The 19,331-nt window shown below is 36.2% G+C and overlaps 1 protein-coding gene across 1 annotated transcript; it reads left to right on the top strand.

The window, feature by feature from the left end:
• Nucleotides 1–1,304: 1,304 nt before the first annotated feature.
• LOC128210724 (mucin-5AC-like) lies at nt 1,305–19,165 on the top strand. The gene is made up of 5 exons (XM_052915077.1): nt 1,305–1,407; nt 10,600–10,771; nt 15,658–15,884; nt 16,585–16,860; nt 17,959–19,165. The coding sequence occupies exons 1-5, from the start codon at nt 1,353–1,355 to the stop codon at nt 18,993–18,995; spliced, it is 1,767 nt and encodes a 588-aa protein (XP_052771037.1). The 5' UTR covers nt 1,305–1,352; the 3' UTR covers nt 18,996–19,165.
• The last annotated feature ends 166 nt before the right edge of the window (nt 19,166–19,331 follow it).

Genomic DNA, 19,331 nt, shown 5'->3' with positions numbered 1-19,331 from the left:
TGCTTGCACTTTCACGGGTTATCCTTGACCGCAAGGTCTAAAAGAAATACATACATACAATTGTCTACCGTTGTACGATGAGCCCTGAGCATCGTCATTTCAAAATTGACCTTAGGCTTATTTCAAAATAGTAGTGGAAAGGCTACATAGCTCGCTATACGAAACTGCCCATCTCGGACTGATTACTTCAACCAGAATCGTCCTTGTCTGTTTAATGAGACCTGTTTGACCACCTCAGAGCATTTCGATCATATTTAATTGAATATCACTAATTTATAAAAACATTAATGGCCCTTTATAGATCGTTTTGACACTATCGCATAGTGAACATTTCCTGAAAAATAAGGTTGTCTGTAGTGAACGTGACTTTACATTGTACTTAAAATGCTCGCCCTTATTTGGATTCTAAAATGCTGTTTGTTCACAAACAATTAGTTTAAGCATGAACAAATATTAAACAGGAAATATCCATCATAAACGACAATACATCAGGACTGTATGTATACCAAAACATCGCAGCTGCATGACGTACTTTTGCAGGAACATCAATACAATTTTAAAGTCTATGCACATATGTTTAAATAATGTGTTTAAAGTACTTTTATTTATGACAATATGTTTGTCATAGATTATGAAACCGGGTTGATCCAATAAGTTATGATGACGTTCTTAAAAGCTTTGGAATTATCAGATGCGTCAAGCGATGCTTTATGGTCGATATGCCTATATTACGACCAATTCTCTATAGTAATGAATGAAATAGGTCGAGAAGTGTTAAAATGCCCTTGTTTTCTCAGTCTGTTTAGTTGAAAAGAGATCGTAATTGACATGGATGTAAATAAAGATAATCATAGCCGACAGCTTTCCCTGAATGGAAACATTGATCAGAACACGGCGGATCCGAGTCGCCCGAGCGCCCAATGTATCCGCCTCCTGTTCAGGGTCCGCTATATGATATTATTCTGTTAGTAGTGACACATTGAACGTTAAAAGGTATCTTGACATGTCGGGAAACTTTTTTTAAATGTGTTTAAAAGTGGCATTAATTTGAACCGAAATTCGATCTGGCAATTTTAATTAATGAAAATAGTTAACATGGAAAGAGGTTAAAAAGACTATAATACGAAGTTAAAAGTTATTATCATATACTTTGAATGACATTTGTGGCATTTATTTTTTTCTATTGCGTGTGGGTATAATTCTCATTCGTGTGACTTATCAAACGCATATTAACGTGGAAACCGCGAGGTGTATATATAGTCCATGCACAAATACTGAAGACATTTACACGCAAAAGACGTTCATCTAATGGAGTTGACGTTGACGTTGTCTCCCAATGGTGGCCCATCATCATGAGCGGGCATTGCCGGTTAATTTTATTTGTGGTGCTTTCGTTTAATTTACCGGGTAAGCATTATTACGTGTTGCTGTGTCTATTAAAATACTTAACTTTTAATATTTTTATACAGATGTATATAAGGTTTTAGCTATTAAAGAATTATGGGAGGGTGATGCCGGTTAATTTCATTTGTAGTGCTTTCGTTTTATTTACCGGTAAGCATTATTACGTGTTGCTGTGTCTATAAAAATACTGAACTTTTAATATTTTTATACAGACGGTATATAAGGTTTTACCTAAGAGTTATGGGAGGGTGATTCTGGTTAATTTCATTTGTGGTATTTTCGTTTTATTTACCGTGTAAGCATTATTACGTGTTGCTGTATCTATAGGAAAACTGAACATTTAATATTTTTATACAGATGTATATAAGGGTTTAGCTAAAGAATAATAGGAGGGTGATGCACACTGTCATTTTTGGAAGCACCCTTCTGCCCTCATGGAGACCAACATGGGTACCCTGCTGCCTTCCTAGAATGAAATAATATAGACTGTCAAATATTTCCTGTGTTTGGTTAATAGTTATAATATGTTTACAAATACATACAAATTTACATATTTGGCATTTGAATATTTATATGAAAAAATACATAAATAAGTTTAGTAGTCGAGCGTTTAAACATAACTTAAAACCATGTTTAATGGCACAGGGTAAACGCCAAAGACATGGAACACAAAACCAAACAATTCCAAACCAGAAACATGAAACAATATCACAAAACTCCACAAACAACACAGTTCATGTATACCATATAAAAAACTAGGGATGTTTATAATGAAACTTTATATTCATTCAACTTAACACCATTCCTAACGTTTCTTGCAAACTTTATAATTTTCTTCACAGTCCGATACCCTATTATTTTTTAAATATGCATGGCTATACGCCTAGTTGAATGAATTAGTCGCCTTAGTCTAAAATAAAAGACATGTTAAACGGGATTCTTCCAATCCCTGAAGGATTTGCCATATCAAAAATCGTAAAAAAAATCCGTCAACGTACAATTATTTGGACTATTAGTCGCCTCAGCCATATATTGACGAATTGAGCGAACATCATCCGAACCCTCTTCTGTAGCACCCTGTTCTTTTATAATCCGGCCAAAACATTTATTAAAGCATCCAGTCGCTGTAGCCATGGATCAAAGTTGCGATAGAAGCGCATCCACGGATCAATGCCGTGAACTGTTAAAGCTGCACTCTCACAGATATACCGTTTTTACAAATTTTGATTTTTTTTGTCTTGGAAAGAGCATTTTTTGCGTAAATATCTACAAACCAATGATAAAACATTGCTGGCAAAAGATCATAGCGCAGATTTTCACATTTCCATTCAAAAAATAATGTTTTATGGTTTAAAGCTGCACTCTCACAGATTAAACGTTTTGACAAAAAAAAATTGTTCTGGAACGAGCCAATTTTTGCGATAATCCATTGAAACCAGTTATATAAGACTGCTGACAAAGAATTAGATCGCAGATTTTTATATTTAAGTTAAAAAAATGATAAAGCCATTAAGAGAAAATAAACCTCACACCGTTGCTTTAATATTATGATAAGGGACAATGACCATCGGTTGAAATTCATCCAAGAGAGTATTTTTGAGAAATTGGTTCGAAATCAAGTAAAAAAAAAAATCATTTTCATAATAGTTGGAAAACATGATCCTTGTTAGTCACCAGGGGCCGTATTCAATATACTTCTTAGTTATTTTTTAAGAAAATATCGTTGTTTACAATTTTTAACTTATGTACGATTTTTTCCTAAATCCTTATTCAATATACAACTTAGACTGCTGACAAAGAATTTGGTCAATTTATTTCTTCGTCTTAAAAATTTCGTCCTTAAATGATTCTTATTTTTTATTTTCATGGGGGTATTCCTCTCTATATATAGTAACGGTGCGCATAAAAGGATCATTAGAAATGGCGGATTGTTGTAGATTTATCATGTGTGTACGAAAATATTTAAGTCAAATCTCAAACTCAATCTCAACTCATATACCATATAAAATCAACATTTATTGAAACAAATATATGTTTTTACACAATTTTTAACAACATTCTGTCATTGAATATGTTGATTGAAACCTTTGGTCTAGATTCCAATGGAAAATATTCTACAGCCAAAAATGTACTTGAGTATAATTAGCTGCCTTTTAACAATTACTCAAGTATATTTTTGCTTAGAATATGATTTCTTTGAAATATTGTCAAAATCTTTCAATAACACATTCTATGAGAAAATACGTTTTCAAAAAGTATAAAAACATGCAAGATTTTAAGAAATACTATGCTTTTATGTGTTAAAATGAGTTGAGATTGAGATTTGAAGTACTTTCGTGATGTTGGCGCCAGGTTGTGTTTGAATCGTGATGGCTTAGAAAACACAACGAATAAGTTTAAAAAATAGCCCTTAACAAGAGCAGATACTTGTAACATTTTAATCTGGAACTATCAATATAAATCTTGTAAATGTGTATGAACCGGGTCTGAGACTATTGCCACCCATAATTCTTCTGCTCATCTTCTCAACGTTACGAAATGTACTCCTCTAAACCCAAATATTAATTAAAATTAATTGTATATCGGATTTGGCTTGTATAAATAATTCAATATTGATACTTGCTGTCTGAGAAGGATAATTGGTTTACACAGGGACATCTCTGTATTTCCATATGGAACCAACACTTCAGGTGCACAAATTCACACGCCAGTAAGCTAAGTTACAAACAAAACAAACACATTCTCGTTCACCAGACTCCACAGTTACTTGGTATTAGGACAACATTTTTGGCCAGTCGAGCTACCTGAATCGAGCGATTTGGTCCCTAGGGTGATTTCTTGGACTGAGAATTATAAAAAATGTCTTTTTAGCACTCTATGATACACCTAATAAACAAATAATCCACTTTTGGTCGTTTATTTTTACATATTAAGAATTTTAAATTTTCATACAATCTGTATCGTTCGTGAATGATAAAGATTGTTTGAAATTTTAAAATATTTAATATGTAAAAATACTAAAACACATTTTTTTTATGATTCTCAGTCAAAGAGATCACCCTAGGGACCAATCGCTCGAATCAGGTAACTCGACTGGCCAAACATGCAGTCCAAATACCAAGTAACTGTGCCAGAGTCGTGATGCCATGCGTACCACAGAGAGGGCTTGTATTTCTGTATAACTAAAATGGGGAATAAGGGGTGTAACATTGATATATCATTATCAAACCTCTGATGAATAAGAAAGCAAAAATCATGCCACACCAAATAATTCAGTTACTTTATTTATGACATTATTATGGTGCCCCACCACCCCATGTTATAGTTATGACACAAGTATTTATCTCACTCATTGTGACCCTGGCGATGTGTTACTGGCCAATCGGATCACCTTGGCCAGCTTCCTTCGAAAACATCGGATGGGTTGGTTTACAATGTCAGATAAAAAAAATAACATATAACTACATGTACGCTGCAGTTAAACCTTCAGACTAAAGCTTGAAGCCATATTTATTTGTGGTTATGCACCAGTCAATTGTTACCACGCCCCCAGGTCCGGGGAATAGCGGGGACTCTGAATTTCGGTCCAGCCAATCCCGGGTAAAACTGTTGATGAAATCCCCGCCAAATGCCCCCACACCCCGGGATACCTAGATAAGGTCCATTCCCTGCTATTTTTGGCGTGAAAACAAAACCACCGCATTCACTCGGCACTGCGGAGCCACCTGGAAGGTAAAAACACGGCCCATTTCCCCCGCTATCCCCGGTTATAAGTTCGAATTAGTCCTAGACATACTTATAATTTAGTTAAAAAAAGATTGTCACTTAAAACTAGACCAAAAGTCTATCTTCTGTACTTGTTATTGGAGGTTACTGGGCGTGATGTTATCAAAACTCAAAAGTACTTAGTAAAATGTAACCTTTAGGTCGACATTTTAAAATACAAAAGTTACTTCCCATAGTTTAAAAAAGTCATTGATATTTTCACTGTTTTCGTTCTAACTGTGGCGAATTATTGCGAGGTTCAGGATATTCCAAACAATAAGACCAAAATGGAGTTGATTTTCTAGATTCCATTTGGCCTCCAATCTGTTCCAGGGGCGGTCCCAAAATTAAATCTTAGAAAAGGGGCGTAACCACCCCCGCATAAGAGAACAGAATGAATATTCAATTAATTATGTCCTCGCTCCCACAGTTAGTGTAGGATTTAGGTCATTTTCTCACCTAACAGGTCTTATTTTGAATAAGGAAAATAAAGCTAATGATAGTGTTAGAAATTATACCTTCGTTTCAAAACCAATTTCTTATTTTAATACGATAAACACAGCCTTTGCATGAAAAAAGTTCAGTCATGTAATAAAAGTTTATTTTATATCTTCCTTTAATAATATAATGAAAGAAGATGGCTTTTTTGTAACACTTTGACGACGAATTTCACCATTTAACATGGATTGTATGTCCAACTATATAATTTATATTTACCCATATCATTTTAAAATATTGAATATGTTTAAGTTTGGTGAGTTGATGACCTCTCAAAACAATGTTGTATACACAGTGAATTGATGACAAAGGCGCATTAAAGTCACAATAAAAAAATTCAACTAGCCAAAATTATATTTTATACATACTTGAACATGTATATCATCAATATAATACATTGCCATAAACATAAAATGAGATTTGAAAAATAAATACCCTATACTGTGATATGAAACATATTACAGTATAGGGTTGTTTTTTTTCAAAACTCATTTTATGTTTATGGCAATGTTATATATTGATGATATACATGCTCAAGTATGTATAAAATATAATTTTGGCTAGTTGAATTTTTTTATTGTGACTTAAATGAGCCTTTGTCATCAAGCCACTGTGGTTGTATATAGAAAATTGACATTGTATGTGCATGAGGATTTTGTATGAGGAATATAAGTATCTATCATGTGTTTCCGGTACGGATAGAAAATTCTTGCATACCGGACGTGTGTTTCCGGCCATGTGACCAGTGCTGGAAAAACCCATCTTACATACCCCATGTAAGATGATTCACGCGCAACAACGCGCCACTTCTTATTTCATTTATTGTATGGTTTATGAAAAATAAATTATGCCATTTCAATAAAGAGCAATCAAACATCTATGTTTGCAAGACTTTTAATTAAAATTGAAAATAAATAATCGTAAAAAAACGCTATTTTTAGTTACTGCGCTCTATGGCGTCAGTAAAACAACTTTTTTTTTTCTTTTTTTGTCTTGGAAAGAGCAATTTTTGCGTAAATATCTGCAAATCAATGATAAAAGATTGCTGACAAAAGATCAGATCGCAGATGTTCATATTTCTGTTCGAAAATTATCTTTATCTTTTAAACTGTCTTGTGATCTATGACTTATTTGTATTACAATTTATCTATTGTATAGAGGATAAGTATTTGCTTCAGTGTAAGAGCGTAATATAATCCACCGAGTGAGCACCAATAGCTATATTTCACGAATGGCATAGTCACGAGTGAAATATCTACTATCTACTATACATTTAATAAAAATAAATTTATTTTGTTTCAGTGTAAGATCGCATTATATATATATATGACTTCGTAAATTCCTGGCCCCAATTTTTCGAAACTTCTTAAGTCCCTAATAACAGTATTAAGCTAAGCTCACTATTTATTATGTTGAATAATTTGCGTACTATTTACTTTTTTTAAAGAGTTTTTATACTTTATTTAGGAATTAATTATGATAATAACAATAATCCATTTTTCATTAATCAAATTCCAATTCAAGAATGTACTTTGCCTTATTGAAATAAGCTACTTAAGCCTGTTAAGCTTAAGAAGTTTCGAGAAATTGGGGCCAGGTGTTCACGAAGTCTTATATAAATTGCGATCTGACACAGAAAGAAACTAAATTTATTTTTATTAAATGTATACAAAGGATTTTAAATGACAGTAAATTGATTTTTTTTCTTCAGAAAAACGCGCCAAATTGTATGCAAACGTAACGTCATTTCTGAAAAGACGTCGTTGAATTTGTGCCCCTGCACTGTACACGTGCGCTGACCTTTGATTTGGAATTGAGAGCGGGCTGAAAATGTCAAAATGTTATTACACTGTTTGAAACAGTGACGTATCGTTTTTGGTTGACTGATAAATCCCTATAAACTACCTGAAAGCATACAATAAAATTTATATACTCATGCATGGACACATTGTCTAATGTTAAATGAAATAAAGAAATCAAAACTCTTTTTATGCACGTCTTATATCAACCGGAACGATAAATTGTATGCACACAAGTGTTGACATTTTATATTTTAATTATTAATTGTATAAAACATTGGTGACTTTATCCGCGATGCAAAGTGGACGACTAAGTGTTATGAAAATTCATTGAATTTAATTGAGAGTGTATACAGGCAGTTATAAATCCAATATTTTTAATAGTTATAGAGGAAATGCAAATATTTTATAAGCATCCCAAACAGAACGAACGATCGGGGTCATAGAATCCACTCGAGTCCGTAAATAAAAATGTATTTCTCGAAGTGTTTTGTTCGAAATAATGTTATAATGATTTCCTGAATATTAGATGAAAATGCGATCTGATTCCAACAGAAATCGAAACTGATTATGGTTTAGCGTCAGCCACTTAAAGACCCATTATCTGCGAACCGTACGCACGTTAAAGCATTCAAATTGGTGCATTTTGCAATGAGTGCATTTTCAACGAAAACAAGTTAACAAAGAAAATCATTGCAATATAATACATTTATAAGAAAAAATGCTTTGGTATTCAAATATATTCACATTCGCCTAGTCCTTTGTATAGATAAAACCTCAATTCCATTGAATAACACGCAAGGAGCATGAAGTCATTGTTTATCTCAATATTGCGCTCCTATTGGCTAGCGCGCATCATCATGATCATGCCCTACTGTGTTCATACAGCAAGAAAAAATGCGACCAATCCTCAAATAACAAACATCGGCCTAGAGTCTGGTGCGTTATAAACTGGTTCATGGAGTAAAGATAAGAAATCTAATGATTGCTATGCAATACATTCATGCGAAAATATGTTTTTATTTGCCTAGAGCACTCGGTCAGGGGTCCGGTGCGTAATACACTGTCTTATGGTCATTTGCACATTACCGGAAGTATGGAAATGTGTATGACAAAGTTTTCCAAGTTTATTTATTCAATATATTAAATACTTGAATGAACAAAGTTATAATTTTCAACGACACCTTTTACAATCATTTGGATAATAAGAACTGTACCAGAGGCCTTAATCTCTATTTCATTTTTTTTTGTTATATTCTACCCAGCGTAATACAATAGGCTTGGTGCACTTTTGTCATGAATTCGACTCCTGTTACAAACCGTATAGGATAATGTTATATATATGGGAAACAAAATAAAGTATTTAGGGGATTCGATTTTGGAATAACGTCGGCTTGTTTTGAATCCCCTTCATCATTCAAATAGTGCGTACACTTTTTCCATATATAACGTCCATCGTTGCAAATATTGTTTTCTCCTTTGTCGCTTAAACAAGTAATGTTGTTGTTAAACTTCTTTAATAATATAATAACATTTAATGTCATGTAATGCTGATCTGCTGCTGCTGCTGCTGCTGCTGCTGCTGCTGCTGATGATGATGATGATGATCCATTTGGGGATGACAGTGAAAGCGAAGTCAAGAGAAGGATGAGGAAACCAAAAAGGAAATGGCAGTCCACGCAGCAAAGAAATCTAAAAAGCCGACACTGATAGCAAAGTCGAGTCTGTCTGCTCCTGCAATGATGAAACCGATATGCCAGTGTTGGAGAGTTGTGTCCCCACTTTTATGATTTATTTTTATTTTGAGTTTATCAAGGTCTGCCAGCGCCCATTGGCTGCATTATGGCTTGACCCCGCCGTGACACCGTCGCGACTTAAATAGTGTGTTTAATGCCATAAGTGACATGAGATAGAAGTGATAGCAATTCGCAGTCAAATCCAGACACTGGAAGACTTGCAGAAACAGATTAATATACAAGAGATCCGGGTGCAATAACCTAGCTCTTTGCGAAGAGACCTCTTGGTTCTTTAACGTGCTTGGTGTAAAGCGCCGATACACGGGATGCAACTGTCCTGGGTTGAACCAGTACTGAGTACACCACTTTTCCAAGCACTACCCTTTAAATACCGAGCACCAGGCAAGCGAGCTACTTGTACCCATTTTTAAGGTCTTTTTAACTGATAATATTTAAAAAAAAAAAATTATAAATTGTTTTCAGGTTTGAAGATATATATTATATGCTGTATGGGCCTTTAAGTAGCAGCTCTCAATAAAACGGGCTAAATCAAGTCCTAACTAAATGGAAGGCCATTCGATACAGTCCTGTTTGTATAATATTTAGTTATTACGAATTGAGGTGGCCCGTTATTTTAACTAGACATGTCAAATTGTATTTTTATAGGAAACAAAGCAACATTGATTTATCCTAGACTTAAATACATCTATTAGCTATATTCCATTTGATGCTTGAAAAGTATGAATAAAAAACACATTAATTTGAAACAAAGCTGCTAAACCTACTTAACGATAAAACACAAATAATATGGACGGCGTAGAAAGAGTTCGATTACCTGTACAAGCGTGAAAAATGAGATTTTATCAACTGTTTCATGATTCAAATGATGCAATTAGTTATTGTCTAAATTCCAAACCGGCTGCAGGGAATCTTAAAATCCCTGGGGTCGTGGATGTTTCAAGCACCCCCCCCCCCTCTCTCTCTCTCGCCCTCTACCTACCTCCCTCCTACCCCCACCCTTCTCTCTCTCTCTCTCTCTCTCTCTCTCTCTCTCTCTCGCTCGCTCGCTCTCGCTCTCTCTCGCTCTCTCTCTCTCTCTAAGACAACATTGACATTGCCCTGGTGTGCAAACCATTAGCTGCAGCGGTGCGAATGCAAATATGTGTGTTTCTGTTTACACATGCAGGAAGTGGTACTTTGATGCTCAGCGCAGACGACGATACGGCGGTTAACACGTGCGCTGAAAGCGGGATTGGAGGTGGCTTGAATGTAAAACGTGCATATTCGCTGTTTCAAGAACCGAAAAACGACGCGATATCACTGTACCTCACAGCGGTCCGTGGTGTAATGCGATGACGGTGATTAAGTGTAAAACAAATCTCTCCTTTATTTTTAAGGAACCGGAACTGTTACACTGAGCTCAGCGCGCGTCACGGTGACGCTGCACCGGTACGTGCGTCCGTGGAGCGAGGCGGAAGCGATTTGCGAGGCGGCGGGTGGCCGGCTGTACGTCGAGGATTCCCTTGAGCGGGCGCTTCTCTTGGCAAAATACAAGGGCGACTGGAACAGGTAATGTACCTATCAATGTTTTGTCCCCACGGCGGTGAGGTGATGGGGCGGTATTTGACAAGTGCGATGAGACTGCCACCATGGAAATAGACTTGGCCGTATATTTGTTTGCAAAATATATTTGATGCCAGAATACCTTCGACCAAAGGGATTTTGTCAAATATTCCTGCACCAGGGTTTGAATTTACTCAATTTATACAACAAATTTGCCCTTAGTCTGAAGCCGATATGTGTTTTACATTAGGTTAATTTAGAAATACATGTAGTAAATTCACTCACTTTCCGAGTTTTTAAAATTATACATGAGCGCGAAACTAATGAGTAAGGGGGAAGTAACTTTCGTGTACCATATTGTCAAGGACAACATTCAATAAGAAGATCGCGTATAAGTGAATCGCTTTTATTTATGCGCACGATACTTATTTGCACTCTAAGTGCTCAGCGGTGGTATTCAATACAGGTCCAAATTGAACGATGTAGCTAATCGGATCGCGTGATATAAATAACGGCCTTTACAGTGAATGAAGTCACTGAAGTTTGACTATAGGATTGACTCAAGTTGCATATTAAATACCACATATATATATCTACTAGTTAAATCATTCTCAACATGTTACAAGAAATAGATACGCTGACACCAAACCGGAGTTGTTGAGTTACTCCTGCGCTTTAACGCGAGTGTTTAATTTCAAACACGAGGGTTACGGCTTAGTATATACTTATATATAATTAACTTATTTAAGCACGATTGTAGGGAAAACACTTTTGAGTCTGTTTGCTCGACAAGAACCAGTACTGTGTCCTTTTTGAGAGGACATGAGAAAATATCCCTATTGGGGATCGAACCCACGACCTATTAGGTGAGAGGCGGACTAGACCACTACAACCCTAAAACGGCGTACGTAACTGTTTTGTTCCATGTTGTCAGCACAACGTTTCATAATAAACGTGCGGTAAATGTAGCTTATCCACAAGGTAATTGTAGAACGGTTACGCCCATTCTACTTGTTACCGTTCCAACATGATGGTAAATGCATAGACGAAAACAAAGAATGGTAAAAGATGGATATATGATAATTGAAAGCAGCCATTGATTGACCGATCTGTACTTTCAAACATGGTAAAATTCTGGGTCGGCCTTCTGAAACGAACGAAGATCATCAATAAATAAAAGCGCAATATGGGCGTAGCCGTGTCAGATGAGAGTGCAGGCTCCATTGTGTCGGTGCCTTAATTGGTGTTTGGTTTTCTGCGAAGCCTGCATGCCAGCGATATTACTATGAATACACACTTCGACAAATTGATGCCAATTCTGAATCTTATTTGTCCCGTTTCAATAATTAGAGTCCGGCTTCTAATTCCCTATTGTGCAGCTAACGTCTGCAAACAACAATAACAGAAAAGGAATGTTTTAAAATAAACCTCCACGTTGCTGTTTGGATATTCTTTGGGCGTGTTTACATGATCAATGAAAATATATGTAGCGTATGACATATCATGAGTTCGGAAATTGGGACACCCCTAGTTAAGTTTATTCATCAATACAATTAATAGTGTATTAATTAATTTTACTAACAATTTAGAACATTTTAACTTGTTTTACAATCCCAAACCCTTGAAACCAGGCCACGTGACCGGCACCCGTGATCCGTCGATGATCATGTTGATTTTGATACGAATCCTGTGAGCACATTATTCATGCTAAGGTCAAAAGCTGAAACGTCAAGCCTATATTACATATACTTGACAGCGTTAGTTCCGTCAGGGCAAAATGCAATCGAAACTCCTCGAAGCTTGCCGGAGATGGCCGAGTTGTTACGATTGGGCAAGATGTACTAAAATTACCCATTCGGAACTCCTCGGCCATTTCTATCGAAAACAACATACAGGATGTAGTTACATCAGTTGATGTAGCTCGTATTTTCTTTTATTTTATCATTATTTAAATGTAGTGTTTTACAGTTGTATTTGTTGATCTAAGTTTAAATTGATAGTCATTGAAGTGTATTATTGCAAACATAATTAAGATTCCCAAGAGTTATGTCATAAAGTTTAACTGCTAAATAAAATTTCTATATATACGCGATCTACTTGCAGCGGACTTAAACGTACCACTTTTTGAGTATGTAAACCGTCCAAATACATCCGAGGTTATTTTCGATAAAAATGACCGAGGAGTTCCGAATGTGACATTATTAGTTGATTCCGTCAGGGCAAAATGTACTAAGTTGTGTCCGCTGACGTTATTACATGCCATTAAGTATTCATTGCTTCAATCAAATAGTTACTTTCCAGTGCAATGAAATTATTTCTCCACTGTGTCCCACAGGTTCTTGTTGTTTCACAAAGTTGCCAATAATACGGGAAAAAATGAATGCACGAATAATCGTGCAAAGAATCGAATACAAAAAGAAAGGTTAATGAATAACAAATGAAAAATCAATGAATATAAACCACCTCATTATCCAGGGAAAGAATAAGATGTCAAAGATCAAAGAGATGTTGAATGACAGGAAATGAAAAAAATGACAAAAACGAAATTATCCTTATGAATTACCATATTAACACTATTATGTTTGTCGTGGAAATTTGCGATCCACCGGGATGAAAATGAAAAATTTGCGCAGGCCGGAATATGTTTTAAGACAGTAAAGGTTTTGACATATATTTTGAAATTTTTAGCCAGGGTTTAAAGCTGCACTCTCACAGATCTACCATTTTCACCACATTTTTTTGTTAATTTCTGCTAACCAATAATAAAAGACTGCTGACAAAAAATAAGATCGTAGATTTTCATATTTCCGTTCGAAAATTAATGTTTTATGGCTTAAACCGTTACTAACGGTTCAAGAAAATGCATATAACATTAATTTTTGAACTTAAACATGAAAATCTGCGATTCAATGTTTTGTCAGCAGTCTTATATAACTGGTTTCCATGGATTTTTGCAAAAATTGGCTCGTTCCAAGACCAAAAAATAAAAAATTGTCAAAACATTCAATCTGTGAGAGTGCAGCTTTAAATAGTATCTGATATTATAAACTGCAGTAATTCATAGCTAATTCATTTAATTTAATTCTAGTTATTTTATGCTAGATCGTTGGAAGGGGTAACCCCTTTGATAACCTTGAAGTTTTCGTATTTAAGTTTGAAAAATGATGTTTTATGGCTAAAAGACTTCGTTATTTACGCTTCCAGAAAAAATAAATTCAGTTTTCCAAATAAATGAGCTCTGTTCTATTGAGGATTGTCTTATATGACTGAATAAAAGACATTGATGCCAAAATCAGCCGATTCTGAGACATATTATTTTTAAGGTAAAACTGTTATGCTCGAACGGCTGTCGCAGACAATTTGCAACAGTTAGGTGTGAATACATCAACATATTGTACTTGTTATCTCATTTAACCTCGCCTTTTTTATGACAGGTTTGTATTTAAAGTGACACTCTTATTCAAAATCGATACATACACAAGTATAACAAACATAAATTGCAGTGAGTGATAAACATTTAACTTCTTACTAAATAATGAATTTATGGAAAATATTAATTACTGATTACAAGATAGTAACCGTGTATTTAATAGCTGAAAACGCAAAAATGTTTCTTTCAAATTGAACTCCTTTTTAAGAACCATTGTTTACGATATATATTCATCGTTTTTGGAATATTAAAACAAAAGTTTTAATTGTGGTAAATCTTACGTGGGAGTAAGAGTGCATCTTTAAGCATTACAAGTTTTACTGTATGTGACCTTGCCATTTGACCTACTGACCTATTTGACACACTTGTCGTACGTTTACGCTTTCTTCTTGGTCAGCTACAGAACAGAACGGAAAAATAAATATATTTCAGTTCAAACATTCAACATAATTACATACAATGGAATAGATCAAAAGGGCTCTTGATCATTGACAAGATCTAATACGTGTTCATATATACATGGCGATCGGCGAGTCAATACAGGAAACGAAAGAAGATTTAGTATTCAGGAACACAATATGGTATATTCATGCCAATGTTTATTTTATATTGATTTTCTTAAGAATCAAATTAGTGTTTTCATTACAATATACTATATTATAATGAATTCATACACTAATTTGATTCTTAAAAACATCAATATAAAATAGACATTGGCATGCCAATAGTTATTACGTTTTTCAGGAGACATTCACACAATAAAGTACCATCTATATGCATGCTTAAGCTGCAGAGTAAACTAGTTTATTACAATACAGTACAATAGTTGTTTATTTCGCATAAAAAACTTACAAAGTTTATAGCGATTTAACAAACAGGATGGTAGTAAAAGTATAACATTTTCAGGGGAGAACGAAGTGTGGTATTAACATTTAGCATGTGTAAGATACAATGCATTTTAGAAAGTAAAATAGGTTTTGTACAAAAAAACCAAGTCAAGTTCTTCTTTTCATTGCAATACATATATATTTCGAAATACCGATTAATGCCGGCCGGTCTTGATATTAAAGACATTAATTTTTCAATTTTGTATAAAGAAGGCCATCTACAATAATAAGACTTAAAATATTTCAAACGTAAATCTCTATATGCTGGACATACTAATAAAAAATGATACTCTGATTCTATAACTTGCATATTACAATACACACACAATTTTTGTTCTTCAGGGGTATTATTTTATTGTTTCAAAAGTTTCAAAAGCTCTATATACGATTACAGAGAGGTTTTATAACTTCTACATGTGATGCGAGTTATTTTGGAACCAATGATGCGCTTAATGATATTTCTGACAAAGAATTCACACGCGGTTTGGTTTAAACAGTATTTATTTTTATAACAAATAAACATTTAAACATATACATATGATTTATAGAATTGACATTTTGCCGTTTATTTCCAGCAATTACCACGTGTGGGTTGGACTTCACTACCCAACGATCGGCGTGGACGCAATCTACGGCTGGACCGACTGTCGGTGGCAAAATACGGCCTTTTACAACAACTACAAGCCGTCCGAACCGAAGAAACCGACAGCCCAACGCTGCGTTCTCTCGGACAAGACCGGCGGAGACTGGATAACCGCCGCCTGCGACGATGATAACAGCTTTGTCTGCGAGAACCTTGCAGGTTAGTAGCAACATTTTGTTTATATTTTTGTCAAAAGGTACGCAATTAATTTTATAGAACGCACAAGGCTTCCTGTGAAGGACATTTTGAAGTACATGTATATTACTCCCTAAAAAGGGTTAAAATCTCCAAAATTGATACCTTGGACGTAATAAATCAAAATTTACAAAACTACATCGGTAAAAGTATACTGCTATTGACATTGTTATGCACCAGTCAATTGTTACCATAACTCCCCCAGGTCCGGTGGTATACCGGTTATAGTGGGGTAAATTGGCCGTGTTTCTACCTTCCATGTGGCCCCGCAGTGCCAAGTGACTGCGGTGGTTTTGTTTTCGCGCCGAAAATAGCGGGGGATGAGCCTACCATAGGATGTCCACGGGGTGCGGGGGCTTTTGGCAGGGATTTTACCAGCAGTTTCTCTCCGCAGGGCGGGGATTTTACCGGGGGTTGACTGGACCGAAAGTCAAAGTCCCCGCTATTCCCCGGACCTGAGGGGGCCGTGGTTACAATTGACTGGTACATAATCATTCCATGTAAATCTCAATTTCACAAAACAAATCGTGTTTTAAGTAGTAAACAGAATATTTAATTGTCCGTTATTGCAAACGATTTCATCTGTGTCTACTGTATCCTTAAAGTTTTGGAGCATGTTTATCCTTTTACAATAACACAAGCTGATGTTTTTTCTTTTCTTCAGAAAACTGTCCGTTTGTCACGCAAAATGGCGTTTCACCCACCTCGACGTCTGGGGTAAACCAATTAGTCATGTCATCAACTGACGTCACATCCTGCGAGGAAAAATGTCTTTCCCGGATATTTGACAACACCATGAACTGCTGGGCTCTTTTGTTTAACACTGATTATCACGTAGACAACTGCGTTTTATATTTTATGGATGATCCGTTCCAATTTGTGGGGACGTCCGTCACAAGTTCTCCAAATGCCATCTTTGAGATCAAGGATTGTTACCAAAGTATGTTACATATTATTTATAAATTTAAGGTGACTCGCTTAAGTTTTTATCTTATCACTATTTTACTCTATGATATACTACAGAAAAGTACAATTATAGAATGAAAAAAGTATTGTGGTTTTAGTGGGGTGCGAACATACACCGGTAAATTCAAGAAACAAATAGAAAACAGACGCCGTAGACCACCAGGACTTATACAAAATTGTAAGATGTTTTGACGACTCATACAAAAGTGTTGGATAGTTTGACGTTTTAACTATTGATGCCAATGAAAATTTTGGTATTGAAAGACGATATTTGTGCAAATATCAACAATTGTCGAAGGGTTCCAGCTTTTGGGAACTTAGTTTTAACGTTTTGGATTTGCCACACTTCATTTCGGCTTTCAAAAAAGAACATTTTACGAAAACATGAGCGAGTCCCTTTAACACATTGTAAACGAATCATCATAACTATATATACATATATAGGATATACAAAATGCACCAACATTCACATGTGTGTTACCCTGCGCATTCCATTCCCCCTTTATGGTTTTTATTTCGTTTAGGTTATACTAATTCATATAGAGAACACCCCTTTTTATCATATGCTTTCCGATGGTTTATAGAGATTTATCGATGAAATAATACTGATAATTCATTGTTTTTGACAGTGAAAATATCATTTTGATATTTTGTACTGATTTGAAATTTTAACCCGTTCTCACATCAAAATCAAACGTAGGCGCGCACAGGGCTTGGACAAATTTTCATTGACGTCATTTCCGAATTGACGTTACGTTCGCATACAATTTGGTGCACTTTTCTGAAAACCTACAATTAAATGTCATTAAAGGCAGTACTTTTAGGCATAAAGTAAGAAGAAAAAAATGTTTGTTTTAATGTAATATCGCAAAATGTTTTACCTCGTGAACACAAAAAAATAAATATTTAATTTGTGGCTACCCCACTCGTTAACTATTGCTTTTGGTGTTTACTCGGTGAAATATATTTCGATCTTACACTGAAACGATTATCCTCGATAACATCTTACATATTTAAAAATAAATACTATAACATGTCTCGTACATTGACACAATGGACATTTTGTTCGCAGGTGCAGTAGTATCGTCTGATCCGGGCACAGTTGCGGGTGTAAGTGGCACAGCAATTCCAACACAGGTGTGTTCCACGTACGAGCTTCAGACGACAACTGAAGAGCCGGTCCCGTCCACCACTACATCAACTACCGCCGCACCGACAACTACTGCTGCCCCGACGACAACTACCGCCGCACCGACGACGACGACAAGTACCGCCGACCCTACGACGACTACCGCCACAACGACCACGACAAACGCCGCCGCGACAACGACTTCCGCCCCGACAACAACTACTGCCGCCCCGACAACTACCGCCGCCCCGACGACAACTACCGCCGCCCTGACAACTACCGTCGTCCCGACGACAACTACTGCCGCCCCAATAACTATCGCCGCCCCAACAACTACCGTCGTCCCGACGACAACTACCGCCGCCCCGACAACTACGGCCGCCCCAACAACTACCGCCGCCCCGACGACAACTACCGCCGCCCCTACTACTACCCCCGCCTCGACGACAACTACCGCCGCCCCAACAACTACTGCCGCCCCGACGACAACTACTGCCGCACCGACGACAAGTACCGCCGCCCCAACGACGACTTCCGCCGCCCCGACCTCGACTTCCGCCGCCCCGACGACAATAACAGCCGCCCAGACTACAACAATTGCTCAACATACATCAGCTCAAACTACAATAATTTCTGCCACAACGTCAACGACGCAAGGCACCTGCTTATGCAAGTGTGCAGATATTTTAAATCTCGTTGGAAACGTTTCTTCAGAATGGAAAAATCTAACCACGGAAGAAAAAGTTGAACAGCTTATCATACGTTTGCGTGTGGACAAAACGCACCTGACGTCGACTATACGTCGTAAAACAAGTGCCCCCGATAACAGAACGACGTCAAAATCCATAGGTTACGTCGGGATAGCTTTTTTGGCGGGTATATTTGGAATGATTATCCTATCTGATGCTTCAAATTTCTGGAAATATTTTTCGATCAAACATAAATGTGACCCAGAAAATTATGGGTCTGGCTCAAGGTAGTGATAACTGTTTAGTGCAGGGATTAGATTTTTGTAGCCCGTCTTTATTGCAACATAAACATGCAGGCATTTTGGCCATATATAAAAATGGGCTTATACTATAAAATGTTGGCTATTAATTAAAGGGACTTGTGTTTGTGTAAAATGCACTTTTTGTATGAGGAATTTAAGTGTGGCATATCATTAGGTTTGTTTAAAATATGATACTGACGGCTGGAACCCTTCAACATTATGTTTATATGCTTAAATATTGTTCGCTTCTCTACTAATACCAGATTTAGATTTTTATATATATATTAAGTGTATTTTTTGCTGCAATTTCAGTTTCAAAGAGCAA

Source organism: Mya arenaria, chromosome 12 (genome assembly GCF_026914265.1).
Source record: "Mya arenaria isolate MELC-2E11 chromosome 12, ASM2691426v1".
Classification (NCBI taxonomy): Eukaryota; Metazoa; Mollusca; class Bivalvia; order Myida; family Myidae; genus Mya; species Mya arenaria.
This window is presented reverse-complemented; position numbering and strand designations above follow the sequence as displayed.

Excerpts from the sequence above, each read along its gene's own strand:
- LOC128210724 (XM_052915077.1), top strand. The coding sequence starts at position 1,353 with ATGAGCGGGCATTGCCGGTTAATTTTATTTGTGGTGCTTTCGTTTAAT. Across the intron at positions 1,408-10,599 it reads GCTTTCGTTTAATTTACCGG|GAACCGGAACTGTTACACTG; the intron begins GTAAGCATTATT and ends TTTATTTTTAAG. Across the intron at positions 15,885-16,584 it reads TGTCTGCGAGAACCTTGCAG|AAAACTGTCCGTTTGTCACG; the intron begins GTTAGTAGCAAC and ends TCTTTTCTTCAG.